A 17152-nucleotide genomic window follows, 5' to 3' on the forward strand; every position below is an offset into this window, starting at 1 on the left:
AGGCCCACAGGATCTTGGAGGTGGGATTTCAGGGCAGGAGATTCTGACTGGCAGGTTAATGAGGGAGCAAGCGGGCTCTGCATGTAGGAGCTAGGTAAGCTAACGAGACTTTGAGCTCACCCATGCTTCCTCCTGGCCTCTGACCCTTTAAAAAACAACGTGGGCTTCGAGAACACTAAGGAAATCTCATAATTACTCAACAGAATTGGGAGTCACGATCCCAGAGTTTCTTTTTCCTACACTGCTAAGAACTAAGGAGCATTTTTTTATTAGAGTCTTGGTTTTAGCTAAATTGAATGGCTATTATTGCTTTTCCAATCAAGGCGTGCTTTAACTGAGCATGAACAAGGCATGGTCCTTAGTTTTTGTTTTAAGTCAGCAATTCAGCTGGAGAAGTATCTAAGAAGTTTCTTCAGATAAAAGTATAATGCCACTCAAAACTGCATTTTGTTTTTATATATGTACACGTATGAGTCCATTTACCCTCATGCATGCATGTTCACAAATAAACAACACATACATGACTTTAAATACTAAGCAAAGGTGATATTACCATTGTGACAAGAGACCGGAGGTCTGGCAGGAAGGGTTGGATCCTTTCAGAGTTCCATTGTTCTGGGCAGACTGCACAAACTTAAACGCCGCAGCGATTTTTCTGGAAGGAATCACAGCTCGATATTTATAAGTTACATACAAAAACAGAGTGACAAATGACTAGCAATTATTGAACAATAAGGTATTTCATATTCTGTGAATTAATGAGAAACAAGGGGCTGGGAGATGGCTCGATTTGGCAAAGGGCTTGTTATGAAAGAAAGCATGGGGACCCTACTTTCTGAACTTCAGCACCTATGTAAATGCCTAGGAGGCATGGAAGGCCATCTGTAATCGCAGTTTCAAGATGCAGAGACTGGGGATCCATAGGCAAGCTGGCTAGCTAGCTACAATAATCATTTCATGATTATTGAAATCAATCATGAAATCATGAAGTCTGGTTTCAGTGAAGGGACCTTGACTCAGTACTTTTGGTGGACAGTTATTGAGGAGGGCACCTGATGTCAGCTTCTGATTGGATCCAAACACACAGCCCGATACCACATGCATAAGCAAGTTCTGGGACTAGGAAATCAGAGGGCTTTGAATATTCCTTGTGAAAAATAATACCAGTATGAAGTAATTCTAGACAACCTTTTGTTTTTAGCATACTGGAGGCATGTTCTCAAATAGGTGTGTTTCACCCATATAAACCTATCTCTCTGTCTGTCTATCTATCCATCCTCTATCTATTTTCTATCTATTTGTCTAGATATTTACCTATCTATCTATCTGTCTATATCTATCTATCTATCTATCTATCTATCTATCTATCTATCTATCTATCTATCTATCTATTTGTCTAGATATTTACCTATCTATCTATCTGTCTATATCTATCTATCTATCTATCTATCTATCTATCTATCTATCTATCTATCTATCTATCTATCTATCTAATCTATGTATCTATGTATCCTCCTTTCTCTGTGTTTGTGTGCATGCACACACCTTCTGGAGGTCAAAGGACAACCTCAGTTGTCAGTTCTCATCTTATTCCTGGTTTGAGACAGAATTTCTTGTTTACCACTGTGCATGCTAGACTATCTGACCTGAGAGCATCCAGCAGGAAGGGAATTCTCACAGGAGCACTGTGATTAGAGACCCATGCTGGTCTGGCTTTATGAGAGTTCTGGGGATCCAAATTCAGGTCTTCATTCTTGCATGGCAAGTACTTCACTCACTGAGCCATAGTAAAAGCTCCACAATTTTTTTAAAAGTCTGTATTAGTCTATTGGAATGTAAAACAATTACCTTATTATATTGCGTTTTCCCAGGTATCTAAAATTTTGAAGACAAACACTAGAAAAGGGAAAAAGTCACATTCTAATTATTCACATTCTTTGATTTATACATAACAATTCATCTAAATATACAGAAAGAAAAGTAGTAAATTTTCTTTACATATTCTATATACTATTGTTGATATTTATTTACCATAGGGCTTCTTTGAATGAAGAGTGGTATAGTGAGCTATTTTGAAAGTTCCAGAAAATAAGCTATTGGATCAACCGTAAACTTACTCCAAGATGCTGAAGAAGTCTGACACCTCTGGACTGGGAGCTCTCTGCCAGTAGGCAATCAGAGTCTCTAGAAAGAAACAACATGGCGTGAGACTCTTAGAAACGTAGGCTTTTCTCTTTTGCTCCTTTTAAATCGACTTGAAGTCATTCGCTTACCAACTGAAATTGTCTTCATAATATGAAGGAAACACATAAGAAGACTCCTGGTTTCGGCTTGATCTAATTTGTCAAATCGAAGAGTTGACCCAATCAAAGATAAGGGCCTTGGGATCTGGGAATCAAAAGACCGGTAGAGATGAGTAAGGCTGAGAGCATCCTGACTTGTGACGAAGGCATCCGACGGCGCGGTGGGGCGGGGAGCGGCACCTTTTCGCAGTTGTCTGTCTTCTCGCTGCTCTTCTCGGTGGTGCTTGGGTTGGATTCGAGGCTTGCTAAGGATGCTCTGGAATCTGCATGGTTCACTGTAGAAATAGCTATTGATGAAAATGCTGCAAACACAAGCCACAGCACACATATGGTGATGAGACGCATGAGCACAAACAAGAACTAAAACGATGGAGCAGAGTTGCTCATTGTTGAAGCAGAAACAGAATTGCAAAATAGAATCTGGGGTCGACATGGAAGCCATACAACATTTAAAACATTACAACAGTGGCCACGATGGATCTAAAAAAAATTTTTAAACCATTTTAAGTGGATATAAAGATTGTTCTTTTGATCTCTTACTATGCTTTTAAAAACTAGACAAAGACAACTCTTACTTTAACAGAAGATGATTCAGGGGAAGGAGTGTTTAACTTGACAGTTAATGAGAAATAAGAATGACATTTCCAAAATAGTGTTTAATACAATCTTTGAAGCTGAAGAGCTATTATATTTTAAGAGGCTGTGCATAACAAAAAGCTAAAGACTGTTTGCAGAATGAGGTAATTTGATAACATCCGAGCGGACAAGTAGAAGTCCGCTCTTTAAGCCAAGTAGAAGTGGAAGTCACTGGATGACGTTCAAAGAAATATGTTAAAGACTCTAGTTATATAGTGTGGTGTGCTTTGCTGGGTACATTATGCATATGAATTATGAACAGAAAGCACCATGATACACAATGTAAGCATGGATGAGTGTTATACGTGAGTGTTCTCAGCAGGCCTTGAGTACCTGCTATGGAATTTAAAACGTCTTTGGAGAACGATGTATCCACAGAAGTTGCATGCTTCATGGACGTCTGGGTTTGGAATCCTCCGCTAGTGCTTAGATCATCTCTAGATCCCTGAATTCAAAGTGGAGAAGACAAGAATGAGAATTAAGGTGCTTCGGAATGGTAGGCCCACATGCCTTTTCCATCCCTCTCCGTTAGACCGTCAGACTGACATTTTATATTTGAGCAAAGATGCTCCACTGAAGTTGGCAGTGAAAATGAATATTGCCCAAAGCATCGTCTTGCTCTCAATTTGCTTTTCTTAGACAATGTCTTCAAGTTTTTATTCTTTTCCAACTAGGTCCTCGTCACACTTCTCTGTTTTTTGTTCTGTATTTGTTTGGACTAGCCACTGGAGCATGGGTAACTCAACCGTAGCGACAATCACTGAAGACAGCCTGTTTCTCCAGCAGCCCTCCGCTGCCGTTAGCTCCCCAGGGTGGGTGAGGTCCCGTGATCCCCTCCCCATCGATGGCTGGATATTTACTGGCACAGTCTTTGCAGGCCCTGTGCAGGAGATCACAGCTGGTGTGAGTTCCTGAGTTTAGAAACCATGTCAAATGACAGCGTTTCACAGCCTCCTCCCTGATGGTTGGCTGTTACATCATAGCATCTCACAGCCTCCTCCCTGATGGTTGGCTCCCACATCACAGCATCTCACAGCCTCCTCCCTGATGGTTGGCTCCTACATCACAGCCTCCCTCAGCCTCCTCCCTGATGGTTGGCTGTTACATCATAGCATCTCACAGCCCCTCCCTGATGGTTGGCTGTTACATCACAGCATCTCACAGCCTCCTCCCTGATGGTTGACTGTTATATTATAGCATCTCACAGCCCCTCCCTGATGGTTGGCTCCTACATCACAGCCTCCCTCAGCCTCCTCCCTGATGGTTGGCTGTTACATCATAGCATCTCACAGCCTCCTCCCTGATGGTTGGCTGTTACATCACAGCATCTCACAGCCTCCTCCCTGATGGTTGGCTGTTACATCATAGCATCTCACAGCCTCCTCCCTGATGGTTGGCTGTTACATCATAGCATCTCACAGCCTCCTCCCTGATGGTTGGCTGTTATATTATAGCATCTCACAGCCTCCTCCCTGATGGTTGGCTCCCACATCACAGCATCTCACAGCCTCCTCCCTGATGGTTGGTTGTTACATCATAGCATCTCTAGCATCTCACAGCCTCCTCCCTGATGGTTGGCTGTTATATTATAGCATCTCACAGCCCCTCCCTGATGGTTGGCTCCTACATCACAGCCTCCCTCAGCCTCCTCCCTGATGGTTGGCTCCTACATCACAGCCTCCCTCAGCCTCCTCCCTGATGGTTGGCTCCTACATCACAGCATCTCACAGCCTCCTCCCTGATGGTTGGCTGTTACATTACTGCATCTCACAGCCTCTTCCCTGATGGTTGGCTCTTACATCCCCCCCTCTTCTGGCCAATTTTAAAGTGAGGTAGCAAAGATAATTACTGAACAGTAATTGGAATAATTGTTGAAATAATTGCTGGTATAGTGATGTATTAAATTACAGATGTAATTATCATCATGTAATGGATATTAATATCGCTAGGAACTAGATCTGAAGTCCCTATGTAAATGTTTTCTGTTATGCAGTTTGATGTTAAGGATCCTATTACACCAGGCCCTTTATCCCAGTTTTCATATTTGTTTCCCAGAGGCCTGGAGAGCTTGGATAACTTTCTGAAGGCTATAAACATGCTACACGATGCTGATGAGATTTGATCAAGGTTCCTCAAACAAAAACATTTCTAAGGGCATGACCCCAACTTTCAGTAGGTCCCACCTTGGACTGCTTATAACATCTCACTTTTGTGAGGCAAGGTCTCTCAATGAACTTGGAGCATAAAAGTTTGCTAGAGTGCCCATCCAATGAGCCCTAGGGAATTTCTTATCTACCCTCTCAGGCCTAAGATCATCAGTCATGGCACAGTGTTCAGCTGTTTATGGAGGTGTTGGGGATCAAAGTCAGGTCCTCATGCTTGCACGCGAGTACCTCACCAATGGAACTGGGTATGAAGCCTTAAATAGACTGCTATGCTATTTGCCATGCCGGCTGAGTGGAGAACACTCACAATGGGCTGCATTGGGGCTTTGACTGTATAAGACCCTTAGCATCTGTGGGAGAAAGATGATGGGAAGTAGTAGGTGAGTGATGTACATTGGATGTGAGGTCATGAAGACATCATAGAAGCTGCAAACGCTGTGAAGACTTGGGTTGTGATGCAGAGACTAAAGGGAATACAAACAGTCCTGAAGAGAGGGCTGGGCCAGACAGAAGCCTCAAGTAGCCATTAGAGACGAATAGTATTGATGTGAATTCTTGAAGACGGCGTGGCTTAACCTCTAACTTGCTTACAGGCAGGAAGAAATGGTTTTCCAGGACATCAATACAAACAAGAGAAGTTCCTTTAAAGAAATTAACTGGGAGAGATGTGCAAACATACCTGATTGGATGTATTCACAGTGAAAGGATACAGGTCCTTCAGGTAGATTCTCGGCATATTGTCCAGCAGCATGCCATACAGGGGCATGTAGAGGCTCGCTATCTGTGCCTGCTTCCTCTGGGAGAGGGCAGACGAGAGAAATGACTCACATGAAAATCAATAGACTCAAGGGTTTTATATTCATTTAATGCAGCGAGCCATTAAATGGTGTTTGGGGGAGAGAGAAAGAAAGGCTACTTACAGGTTCTCTGTATCGATCATCGAAAGAATGCTTAGCCATTAGATTCTTTAGGACAGCTAAGGCTAAGTGCCTGATATCTTGGTCCTCCTGCAGGGCAAAGCCGACTTCCCGGAGCAGAATTCCGATTAAGAAGTGTTTGCGGCAAAATTCATTTGTGACTGAGTATTCAGGCATATCTTTGAGAGAAAAAAATAATGTTATTGAAAACTAAATAATCACTTTACGATTACAAAAAGGCAAATTGGACCATTGCTCAAAACCCTGCCCCCAAGCAAGAGGGATTCCACAACACAGTCTTGCCACAGAGATGTGGTCTGCTGCAGCCTTGGGAGTGTTAGTCAGAAGGGAAAACGTTCTCTAACATAAACACAGGCTCATACACTAACTCAGCATGGCAATAGCCACAGCCTATCAAATGCCCTGCTCACATCACTGCAGAGGCTAAAATAAAAACATGCTTTGTGTCTGCAGGAATTGAGAACAGTCCTAGGAAAAGGTGGTTCCACTGAGCTTGACCTTGGAGGTTGCTAAGGAAGAGAAGAGTAAGGCTGACTTTCAATGACACACAGTTCTGAACTACAGACAAGTATGTGGGAACAGACATGTGTGAAGGGCTAGGAAGTACAGTGTCTGAAGAAGAGGCATGGGGATTGAGGTTTGAGATATTGGGTGTCGATGCTGGAGAAACCCAGGGACAAATTCAGTATCCAGCACTTAGGTCTGCCTGTAACTCCAGTTCCAGGGGATCCAAAGCTCTCGTTTAGCCTCCACAGACACCAGACACCCAGGTGGTACACACATATATACATGCAGGCAGATATTCTTAATACTTAAAATATCCATCTTAAAACTGATAAACCATAAATCATCTATACGAGTTAGTGGCAAAACAAACAAAACAACACCCCAAACCCAAATAATCAGATTCAAAAGATGGTAAAGAACTTGAATAAGCAGGTTTATTGGGAGGACATCACGGTTCCCAATAAGAGGATGAAAAAAGTGTTTAATACCACTGATAACCAGGAAAGCGTAAATCAGAGTCCCAGTGACTGATAGGGACAGAGTGGAGAAGCAGGAACCCAATACACTGTCCAGGTGGGCTTGTATATTGGTACAGACAATGTGGAAAACAGAATGGGGATTCTTCAGATGAGTAAGGCATAACTCCTGCATTGCTTAGTAATGCAGCTTGGAGATATATACCCATAGGAACTGAAATCAAAATACTTTTTCTTTTTCCTTTCTTAATCAGTACATCAAAACCATAAAATTTCTTCAGGTGCACGAGGCAGCATGTACGGTTTACATATGTACACACAGTGTGACCATAATGTTTAAATAGGCTAAACATATCTATCTTCTAAATATTTGTCATTCTTCTATCATGAGAACATTCAAAGTCCTTTCTTCTTGATTTTTGAAATGCACAGGTACATTGTCGTTGCCCACAGTTCCTCTACTGTGTGACAGTTACCAGAACTTCTAACTTCTACTGAACTGAAACTTGCTATATTTTGATCAGCCTTTCTCCTTACTTCCCCTCCATACTTCCCGAGCCTCTCAAAACTACCATTGTTTTTAGAATTACATATAAGTGAGATCAAGTGTCACTGGTCCTTATTTCCTGCTCACTTATCTCACTAGAATGAGATCGAGTTCCATCCATTATGCCGCAAATGACAAGATCTCATTTTCAATGGGTAAACAGTAATCTGCCTTGCAAGATACGGTTTGTTTATTAGCAGCTGAAGCCCTAGGCTGTTTCCATTCCTGCCTCCTGTGAATAGCGCTCCAGTGACCACGGCAGTGCTGCCTTCTCCCGGACATAGCAATCTTACCCTTGCTTATTTACCCAGCAGTGGGACTGCTGGATCATACAGTAGCTCTGTATCTATTTATTTATTTTGAGGGACCTCCAAACTGTTTTCACATACGGCGTTACCAATTTACATCCCCACCAAGAGTGTGCAAGGGCTCTCTTTTCTTTACACATCTTGTCAGCCTCTGCTATTTTAGACTTTTTATATAAAGCCAATATCTTAAACATCTGAAACTGGAATTTTATATCAAAGATAGGAAACGGGGAGGGAAATGTTCTGCTTTTTGTAACGAGTAGAAGAAACTGTGGGAAGTGAAAACGAAAATGCAGATACTTCACGTTCTCATCTGTGGATGTTAAAAAGTTGAGCTCTTGGAATCATGCTAGAAAATCTGATTTGAGGGACTGGGGAGAGGAGAGAAATGAGGCTTTTTCCTCACAGGGCAGAAACTCTCAGTGACAGAATGAATGCTTTATGAGCGCAAGTATGTAGCAGGGAAACTGTAGACAGTAATAATGCCTTGTCCAAGCCATATAGGCCAAGTTGTAAGAAACAAATATGTACATCTGAGAACTTTATTCATTGTACATATGAGGACAATTTTAGATGACTTGGGAAATTCAAGCTTCCTGACGCTTGGAGGATAAAATATAAAAGAACTAAAGGAAAGGTATTAAGAGAAAAGTTCCGATAGGTGCTTGGATATGTTGGCTATATGTTAACATATAGGCGTTCAGAGAGTCTGTGCTCGTTGACATGAAAAGATGGCTCTGCTGTGTATGCAGATAACATGAAATATGACTATTTACCTGAGGCGTGTAACTCTTGAATTGATTCCGTAGGGGTCAGAGGATCTAGATTTGGAGTGAAGAGAGAATAATTTCACATACACACACACATACATCCATTAACTAGTTTAACTTACAATAGAAATTTAAAATATATTTTTAATTATTTGCTACTATATCACCATTTTTCAAGGAAAGTTAGGTTGTATGTCCCACCCGCCCCCAAAATAATTTCATGAACAATATTATTTTAATTCATAGCCTTGTATATGAGACCCAGGTTTTTGTACAAAAAAAATCTTCCCACTATGAACTATACAGCAGATTATCAGGACTTTTTCTGGTTTTTTGACTGAGAATGAATAGTTGGACTCAAAATGATAAAGGTTTGATCTCCTGAATATCTTAGCCAACAATAATGTGGTATTACCTTAAAAAAAGAAATTCTCCTTCTCTTCCTTCATCCTCTTTCCTCTACATCCCCCCTCCCCCCCACTGCTTATTATTTATTTGTTTTCTTCAGTGCTGGGGATCAAATCTCAAGCTTTATACATTTTAAACAAGGACTCCACTACTGAGCTACACATTAAGTAAAAATAAAAGAACATTCCAAAGGAACAAAAAACCCAAAAGTGTTATTGTTCAACTTAAAATTTCTACTCTTTCTCTCCACTACAGAATATGCTCAGTATACTAGACAAAGAATGGTATGATGTTTATAGCTTATATTTGAAATGAGAATAGCCATGTATTTCTAGGCCTGGTGCTATTACTTGCTTTCTATAGTGTCAGTGCAAGTTGCCATAGGTATGAGGAGACCCTTTCCCTTCTTAATTTCTGGTTTCTTGACCATTAACACGGCAGTGTAAACAGGCTCACCATCTAACTGAAGTGTAAACAGTCTAACGGTCTAACTTCAAGTCCCTGATTCAATTTTAGTATACTCTTTGCGTTTTGATGCTCAATTAGTCTCTGATGTTTATATTCTCTTATGGTTTTCTCCACAGATACATGCACATGCACATATAAAGGTTTTAAATGTGCATTTATGTCCGGTATTTAAATGTAATAATGTACATCAAATTTAGTAAATGAAGCGTGCTCCATTCTGACATCTTTACCCAATCTCTTTCTCTCTCTAACCTAGGAGTATCAAGAGTTTAAAATACTCTTCCCTCCCTCCCTCTCTTCCCTCCCTTCCTTCCTTCCTTCCTTCCTTCCTTCCTTCCTTCCTTCCTTCCTTCCTTCCTTCCTTCCTTCCTTCCTTCCTTCCCAGAACTCATTTATAAGAAGTTCATTCTAAGGCAATTATGCATGTTAATTAATAATCTCCACTAAAATTATACTCACAAAATTTTCCTCCCTGTCTTTAGATATCAAAATCAGTGGAAATCTGCCTTTTGGAGCTAGTAGAATTCTAGGTTATTGTTGGACCCTAAATTAACCTGTAAGCACCACCTGCCCAAAGACCAGGTAAATTCCTGGATTCCGGGAGTTGTAGTTCTTGAAAATAACAACAAAACCTTATGGGAAAGTATGGTGGCCTATGAGTTTTGTCCATATAAGCCCTGACAACCTGTGTCTCAGGACACTCAGCTGGGAAGTCCCCAGTAGTGGTCCTGACCCATCTTGGTCGGCATATAATATTTTAATAAAATAGTTTGCTTAAATTTGGTCAAAATGGCAGAACTGTTTTTGCTCCAGTGAATATCGGGATTAACAGTTACAATTCTTTGATTTATACCAAGATTTAAAGTTCTGTTGGCTTTCTCTTTGATGAAAAGGGGAAGAGAAATACAGAGTTGTAGTCATCAACCATATGGGGCACCTTCTGGTTTTTACCAGATTGTTAGGCTTTCATACCTAAGTTACATCTTTAGACTGAACGGTTAAGGAAACCGGAGAACAGAGGCAGAACAAATCACCAGCCATGGGAGGATTTAGGAAGCCACTGGGACTTGTTACCTGGAATGTTCGCTGATCGTATGGGGAGGCACAGAGGAATGAAGTGCTCATGTTGACAAACTTCTTGAAGAAAATCAAACTTATACTGGCATAAAGTCTGAAACAGAGGCAAATAGGATGGCTATTGTTTGCATATCAAGAATGTTCATAAACACAAGTGAAAAAGGTGTGCGCTTCAATTTGACCCCTACAAAGAAGAAACAGCTGGTTTTCTATGACTACCAAGTAGTTCTTTGGTTTATAGGAGGCTGCCTTCTCAGAAGAGCTTCTTGTAGCCACACTCCTGGTCTTGGTACACTGCTCAAGGTCACCTCAGAAAAGAGACCAACCGTAACCCACATTCAGTTTCTATGAGAGAAAACCCCAACTCACGCGTTTAGCTTATTTTATTTTGTTTTTTTTTTTTGCTGTTGTTGTGAATGAAACTTTTATGTACATGCTGTATTTAGAAGCAGATACATATATTTTTGATACATACATTTTTTAATACCAGTGGTTTCCAAAAACTGTGCAAGAAATTACTATAATTTGCTTATAAACCAAAACACACGATAAATCAATGGACTTTGGATGGTTGGTTCTGTGGTGTTCTCAGTACAGACTGAGTACAGTCTTAGGACACACCTGGTCTGAAATGTACAAAGAGGAAACTACAGCAGTCTGGGTTGCAGGTATTAATCTCACGGCTCATCAACTATGCGACTTCTTTACCCAGCATGAACACACACTGTTAGGAAATTCTAAGACCTCCTTATCTTCTCTTGCTGGAGAATGTGGATCACTTTTCAAAAATGTACATGTTTGCCGTGTTTTATTATGACTGATCAATAAAAAGAATCTTGCAAGAACTTTACAGGATTGAAAAAATACTAAAAGAAACCAACTTTTTGATCATTAGGGTACCAGTAATTTTAGGACTTTGAAGTTATTTGTGGAACTGGCTATTGTTCTTCATTAAAGAATATTCAACAAAACTGTCATCTCACTTTCTAATTAACACTTCACATTCAATGAAAGAAATTCAGATTTAAATCAAAATGCATTATTTTAAATCATTCATAAAAGTTTCTTTCAAACAGTAATTGAAGTTTGTACTCCGGAAAGCAGTTAGAGATACTTAGCACTAGAAAAGAAATTGTGTAAACCCGTAAGAATTCAATAACTTTTATCCTGTCTCAGTAACACTGACTCAGACACTATGGCATATGCTTTATTTTATCTGCTCAGTGCCAATGAATTAGCCTTTTTGGTACATGATTTTATTCAACAGCAAGATGCTGGCCATATGTAGTTGTTTTGTTTTCATTATTTTTAGTTCTGTGTGGTTATTTACCATGATTTGTTACCCTAATTTTTCAGATTATTGTACCATGTAGAGAGAAAACAAGGGACTTTTCAAGTTTTTTTCTGCAGCTCTCAATTTATAAAAATGTGTTAAGTGTCTTAGGAAACCCCAAAGTAAAAAAAAAAAAAAAACCTTCCAAACTCCAGCCTGTTTGGTGATGAGATACTTGAGTAACAAACTTGATTCACTTGTCATAGATGGACACAGCTTCCCTGCTTGCTATTCTCTTGCCTTAACCTAGGAATTTTAAATCTGCAAATTTAAGAATGACTTAAAGGTTGTGTTCGCATCATCTAAGTTCTAAGAAACCCAGAAAGTCAACCAACTTTTTTCTAAGCCAAGATACAAGCCAAGGACTTACTCTTTCTCTTTCCTACAAAGCCAATACTTTCCACTGTTTCCCACTTCTGTAAAATGGATGCCTTGACCTCAAAAACACAAAAATACTGGCAATACACCTTTCCGTGAATCCAATTTCTCAATAAATGCTATTTTTTAAATAAACTATCAGAAACCAATGATTTCAAATAGAATTAGAACAGGTCATATTAAGCATTTCACAAATTATGCATTTAGCTTATTTTGCAATGTGTTTCTTGTGTGTTCAGTCCTGTCGTGTCATGTGAGTGGAGCTCTCCCAAACATCCAACTCCAATCACAAACCAGATGGCGATCATGAGGAGGTGAGGGCTACAGTCATGGAAGACAATGGTACATATTTCTGAAGTGGAGTCAACTTCACACACCACTAGTTCCTAGTGTCATTTAGCTCCCCATTTTCCCCTTCCTTTGCAAAAAGGCATGTCTTTTCCATCACATCTGGATTTGGACAGTGAGTCACAGAATACAGACTTGGCTTAAGATAATTGTAGTTCATGTCTTAAGATACTCACATCAGTAGGGACAGTTATTACAGTCATAATGGTTTTATATCCTCTCTCATGTACGATAGATAGCCATTCTTTAAGAGCAAGTTAATGTGCCACTACCATATTCACTATCAGTTTACAAAAAATACCTCTTTACCTCAGATTGTAATTCATTTTCTGACAACAGCATTTAATAATGTAGAAAATTGCCATTTCAAACAAGAACAGTATTGGATGTGTCCTTTTTTGAGCACATGTACACATGTGAGCAAGTGTATAATTAAATTGCACACACATTAATTATTCTTCACTAAAATATGCCATTTTATCTTCTGAAAAATATGTAGGTCAAGGAAAAACTATACTTAAATGAGATTATTGGCATTTCATACATGATAGGAACATAACCGAATATTCTTTAAAGAAATAGTTAAAGGACCATTGGGGTAGAGCTAAGGCTAGTCCTAGAACACAGTTTACAGATACGAGTGCATCTATAAAAAACCCAGAAAGTTCTCAAATAAATAATAATGTGTATCTCAAGGTCTCAGAGAAAGAAGAACATGCCAAATTTTAGAGCAATAGGTTACAAAGATAACAAGGGTCCCGGGAAGAAATTAATGAAATAGAGACTAAAAGACTAAAAAAGAGACTCAACCAAAGAGTTGGTTCTATGAAAAGATAAATATGATTGCCACACATTTATTCAAACTAACAAAAGAAAGGAAAGAAGCTCGAAATTAATAAAATTAGAGATAAAAAGAGAATACATGCAATGTACATGCACAGCACATACATACGAAGTATGTGATGTACATACAAAGTACAATGAATGTAATATGTATGTACATGCAAAGTGCATACAAACAAAATACAAAAATGTCCTTTGAAATCCGGTACAATGAAATCCAGAAGATTGTTAGGAAATACCTTGAAAATATAACCCTGGGACATCTAAAATAAACATGTTATTAATAATACATTATTAATTAATTAGTGCAATTAATTAAGATGATATAAACAACTTAAATATCCATAACAGTCAAGGAGACTAAAATAGTCATACGAAGTCTGTCAACAAAGGAAAGTCCCAAACCAGATAATATAGGGCTTATTTTATGACTCGCTAGGTAGTGTGTCAGGTAGATACACACAGAGACCCCTCAGTTAGTTATCTTGTTGGACTTGGCAAACCATTACTTCCATCCCTGGTCGGTCCTTACCTTGAACTCACCAGAGGAGAACATGCTGATGTAATTGTTCACCATCTTAAACACAAATCCCCGGTCCATAAATGTGAAACAGCGCTAAGAAGATAAAATTCCAAAGTCAAATCTTTTTGCTTGAGAGATTTTAGAAAAGATGATTATATATTGAAGCAGAGTAATACTTAATTAAGTGTGCCATGTATCTTTAAAAAATCTATAAAGGATGTCAGGACACCCATCTGCATTTAACAACTAATTAAACTTCCGCAGACAGTATAAACACCTAAATTCTAAATGCGCACCTATCGGTTGTTTAAAATATTGCTTAGAATTTTGCAAAGAGATATTTTACTTTCTCTTTCATATAGAAAGTTGTCTGCTTTATAATTATTTGATTACATTTTATTATTGTTTTTAGTACATTGATCCTGGAGTTGTTTGGGTGGAGACCATCTGCTGTACACCCTGGGAGGGCTGGAAAGTGGTAAAAGGGACCACCAGTCTTCATTCTTGTTCCTTCAACAGGGACTGTTCTCTATTTCATCCAGGGAAGCATATATTTGAAGAAAAGAGAATATCCTGTCATTTCAATTAGGGAGCTGCTTGTGTCTTGCTTAGCCTGCTGTCAGATTCTCCTAATCTAGCCAGGAAGATCTTAGGTCAAATTTATAATAGGCACATTGATGATTATGGAATATATCCTTCATTTGGCATTTGACAAAGCAACTGTTTTTACTAATTCCCTTTTCTCTCTGGACTCTGATCCTTTAGCTTAGTGTTAGGAGCTGGCTTAAGGTAAGCAGTAAAAATGATTGAGGGGGAATATTCATTTATTCCCCAAGTACAGGTTATCTAGCCAAACAGATTAGATAGGAAGGCATTCCCTTGCAGGAATGGGCTTAGCCACCCCTTTTTATGTTTATAATATTTTAAATCACATTTATTAAGATCGCAGGTCCACCTCATCATATATCAAACATTTTCAAATGGCTCTCAAAAGCTAGTTGAAACAGAACAAGGGTCAGTAAGACGAAGAGGCAGGACATGGACCTTGGAGAGGAAAAGCAACACTTGCCTGGACACTATGCTGCCCAAGGAGGAGCACTTGAACAGGGGTGTGCCAGAAAGAGTTGAGACCCATTTTGTTAGGACAAGTAAAAGAATAAGAAGAACAGAAGAAAGCAGAAGAGCTGTGCAGGTTCCTGTGATGTGGATCCACGTGAGACTCTCCTGCTTTAAGGAGAGAACAATGAAAACACACCAGATTTGGGCACAACATTGTAAAAATGGTGCAGTGTCATGACGGAGGTTGAGGGAGGATACGTGGAAACACAAGAGCATGTTTATACCCTAGTGGTGCTTCCAGAGAATCTGTTCTCTTGCTGATTGGAAAACAAGTAATACAATTATGGCATTATAAACTTCTCATCATTAGATTTCAATGACTGATAGTATTTATGGCTTAGATTAGAAATGCCCCACCCCCACCCCAAGCTCAGGTTTTGAGCAACCAGTCCCCAGGATGTGTTGTTATTTTAAAGGTTGTGGACCTGAGGCTTGGCTAGTGGGAGCTGCTAGGAATGGGACTCTGAAAGTTCTACCCTCCCCCCACCTTCCTTCTCTTTCCTTGTGTCGTGTGAACGAGCTGTGACCCACTCCTGACACCAGAGCACAGTATTTCTGCTTGGTCTTCCCTAGGAAGACGGACTGTGACACTCTGAATCCAGGGGTCAACAAATCGCTCCTTAAGTTGCTTCTGCCAAGTAGTTTGTGACAGCCAGGAGGACTACTTGACTATTGACCACTGATGAGGAATTACACAACCCAAAGTGGGAAACATGGCTATTATTAACAGATTGTTGGGAGGAGTACAGAGATTTATAATACAACGCCAAGAGGGCAGTGCTGGGCGAGAGAGCTCAGGGTTCCTCAGTTCCTGAAAGTGGACCAAATCAAGACTTTCAATTTTACTTTTTCCAAATCTGGTTTTATTGTTTTTCTTTTTCCTTTGCTACTCCTAACAATCATTCGAAAAGAATTTCTTTTCTTCTGTGTCAATAAATGCCATTAAGTTAGAAGTATGTGTGCATGATGGACATTTCTGATACAAAACATCATGTTTCCATTCACAAACTGTGTGTGTGTGTGTGTGTGTGTGTGTGTGTGTGTGTGTGTGAGAGAGAGAGAGAGAGAGAGAGAGAGAGAGAGAGAGAGAGAGAGAGAGAGATCATCCTGGAATTATTGTTGTTGCCATTATTAGCAATATGTACTTATTGTCAAACTATGCTTTATCCCCATTACCATTTGCTTTTTCATCTTGGACATTTTCCATTACCTCCACGTGAGGTTATTCATAGACAGCAATAACCTTTGTGGAAACACACTACAAATGAATGGCTGTCTTTCTGAACAAGCACCAAGCATCTAGGCCAAGAGGCGTATATCCGGAGTCTTCTACCTCTCTTAGAAAATTGCTTAATCATCTTTTTTCTTTTGGTTTAGGGGAGAATATTACAGATGCTTCCTTAAATGTATTTTGCGTTTGAACTGTATATAGATTTGTTCATCAAATTTTCTATTCTGTCTAGCACTTCCAGTATGCTACCAGTGTAAAAGAACATTTTATTCTCATGGGCCTTCAAGTGTAGTAGAAAATGCAGTCATTTCCCTTTTAATGCAGACCATCCTTTTCTTCTGCTTGAAAGGAAAAAGTATGAAGGGAGAGGGATAGTCGAGTATAGGTGCAGTGAAAGCAGAAATGGGAAATTGGGCGCAGAAGGATGTAAGGAGACAGAAGTTTGATGGGACTGAGGAGACCAGAGGCCAGGAGGAAGTTTAACCAGAGTGAAATGTGCATGAAGAAGCTTTCTTGGAAACCAGTGACTTTTGCAACCCAAGTAAAAAGTATAAGAGGAGGTAAGAGAACACATGTGCTATGAAAGAAGGAAATTCTGAAAGGAGGAATTCTGGGAGCTAAAGGTTTAAGTGAGGATGGGGACAGTGGGATGAAGGGAAAGAGGGTTGTGGGTGGGTTGATGGAAGTTAAGGGGGTCTGAAAAAGCCTTATGAATTCCTACTCGTTTGTGAACTAATTGAAAATATAATTAAAAACAGCTTCACACTTAAATTG

The 17152-nt window shown here is 39.7% G+C and overlaps 1 protein-coding gene across 7 annotated transcripts in view; it reads right to left on the minus strand.

Annotated features, from left to right (window-relative positions):
• Positions 1-17152, minus strand: part of Dock10 (dedicator of cytokinesis 10) — a 261047-nt gene that overhangs the window by 36429 nt on the left and 207466 nt on the right. For 6 of the 7 annotated variants that reach the window (XM_085697762.2, XM_085697753.2, XM_085697755.2 and 3 more), the window contains exons 29-39: positions 14038-14121; positions 10601-10697; positions 8657-8701; positions 6025-6200; positions 5784-5900; positions 3273-3384; positions 2484-2605; positions 2274-2388; positions 2118-2184; positions 1849-1896; positions 554-655 (exon numbers count right to left, since the gene is read on the minus strand). In XM_085697762.2, coding sequence (XP_085553888.2) covers positions 554-655; positions 1849-1896; positions 2118-2184; positions 2274-2388; positions 2484-2605; positions 3273-3384; positions 5784-5900; positions 6025-6200; positions 8657-8701; positions 10601-10697; positions 14038-14121 — 1085 coding nt within the window. The remainder of the gene's footprint in view (positions 1-553; positions 656-1848; positions 1897-2117; positions 2185-2273; positions 2389-2483; positions 2606-3272; positions 3385-5783; positions 5901-6024; positions 6201-8656; positions 8702-10600; positions 10698-14037; positions 14122-17152) is intronic. The other variant, XM_085697760.2, reaches the window with a different exon arrangement.

This window comes from Myodes glareolus, chromosome 1 (assembly GCF_982192425.1).
Source record: "Myodes glareolus chromosome 1, mMyoGla1.1, whole genome shotgun sequence".
Classification (NCBI taxonomy): Eukaryota; Metazoa; Chordata; class Mammalia; order Rodentia; family Cricetidae; genus Myodes; species Myodes glareolus.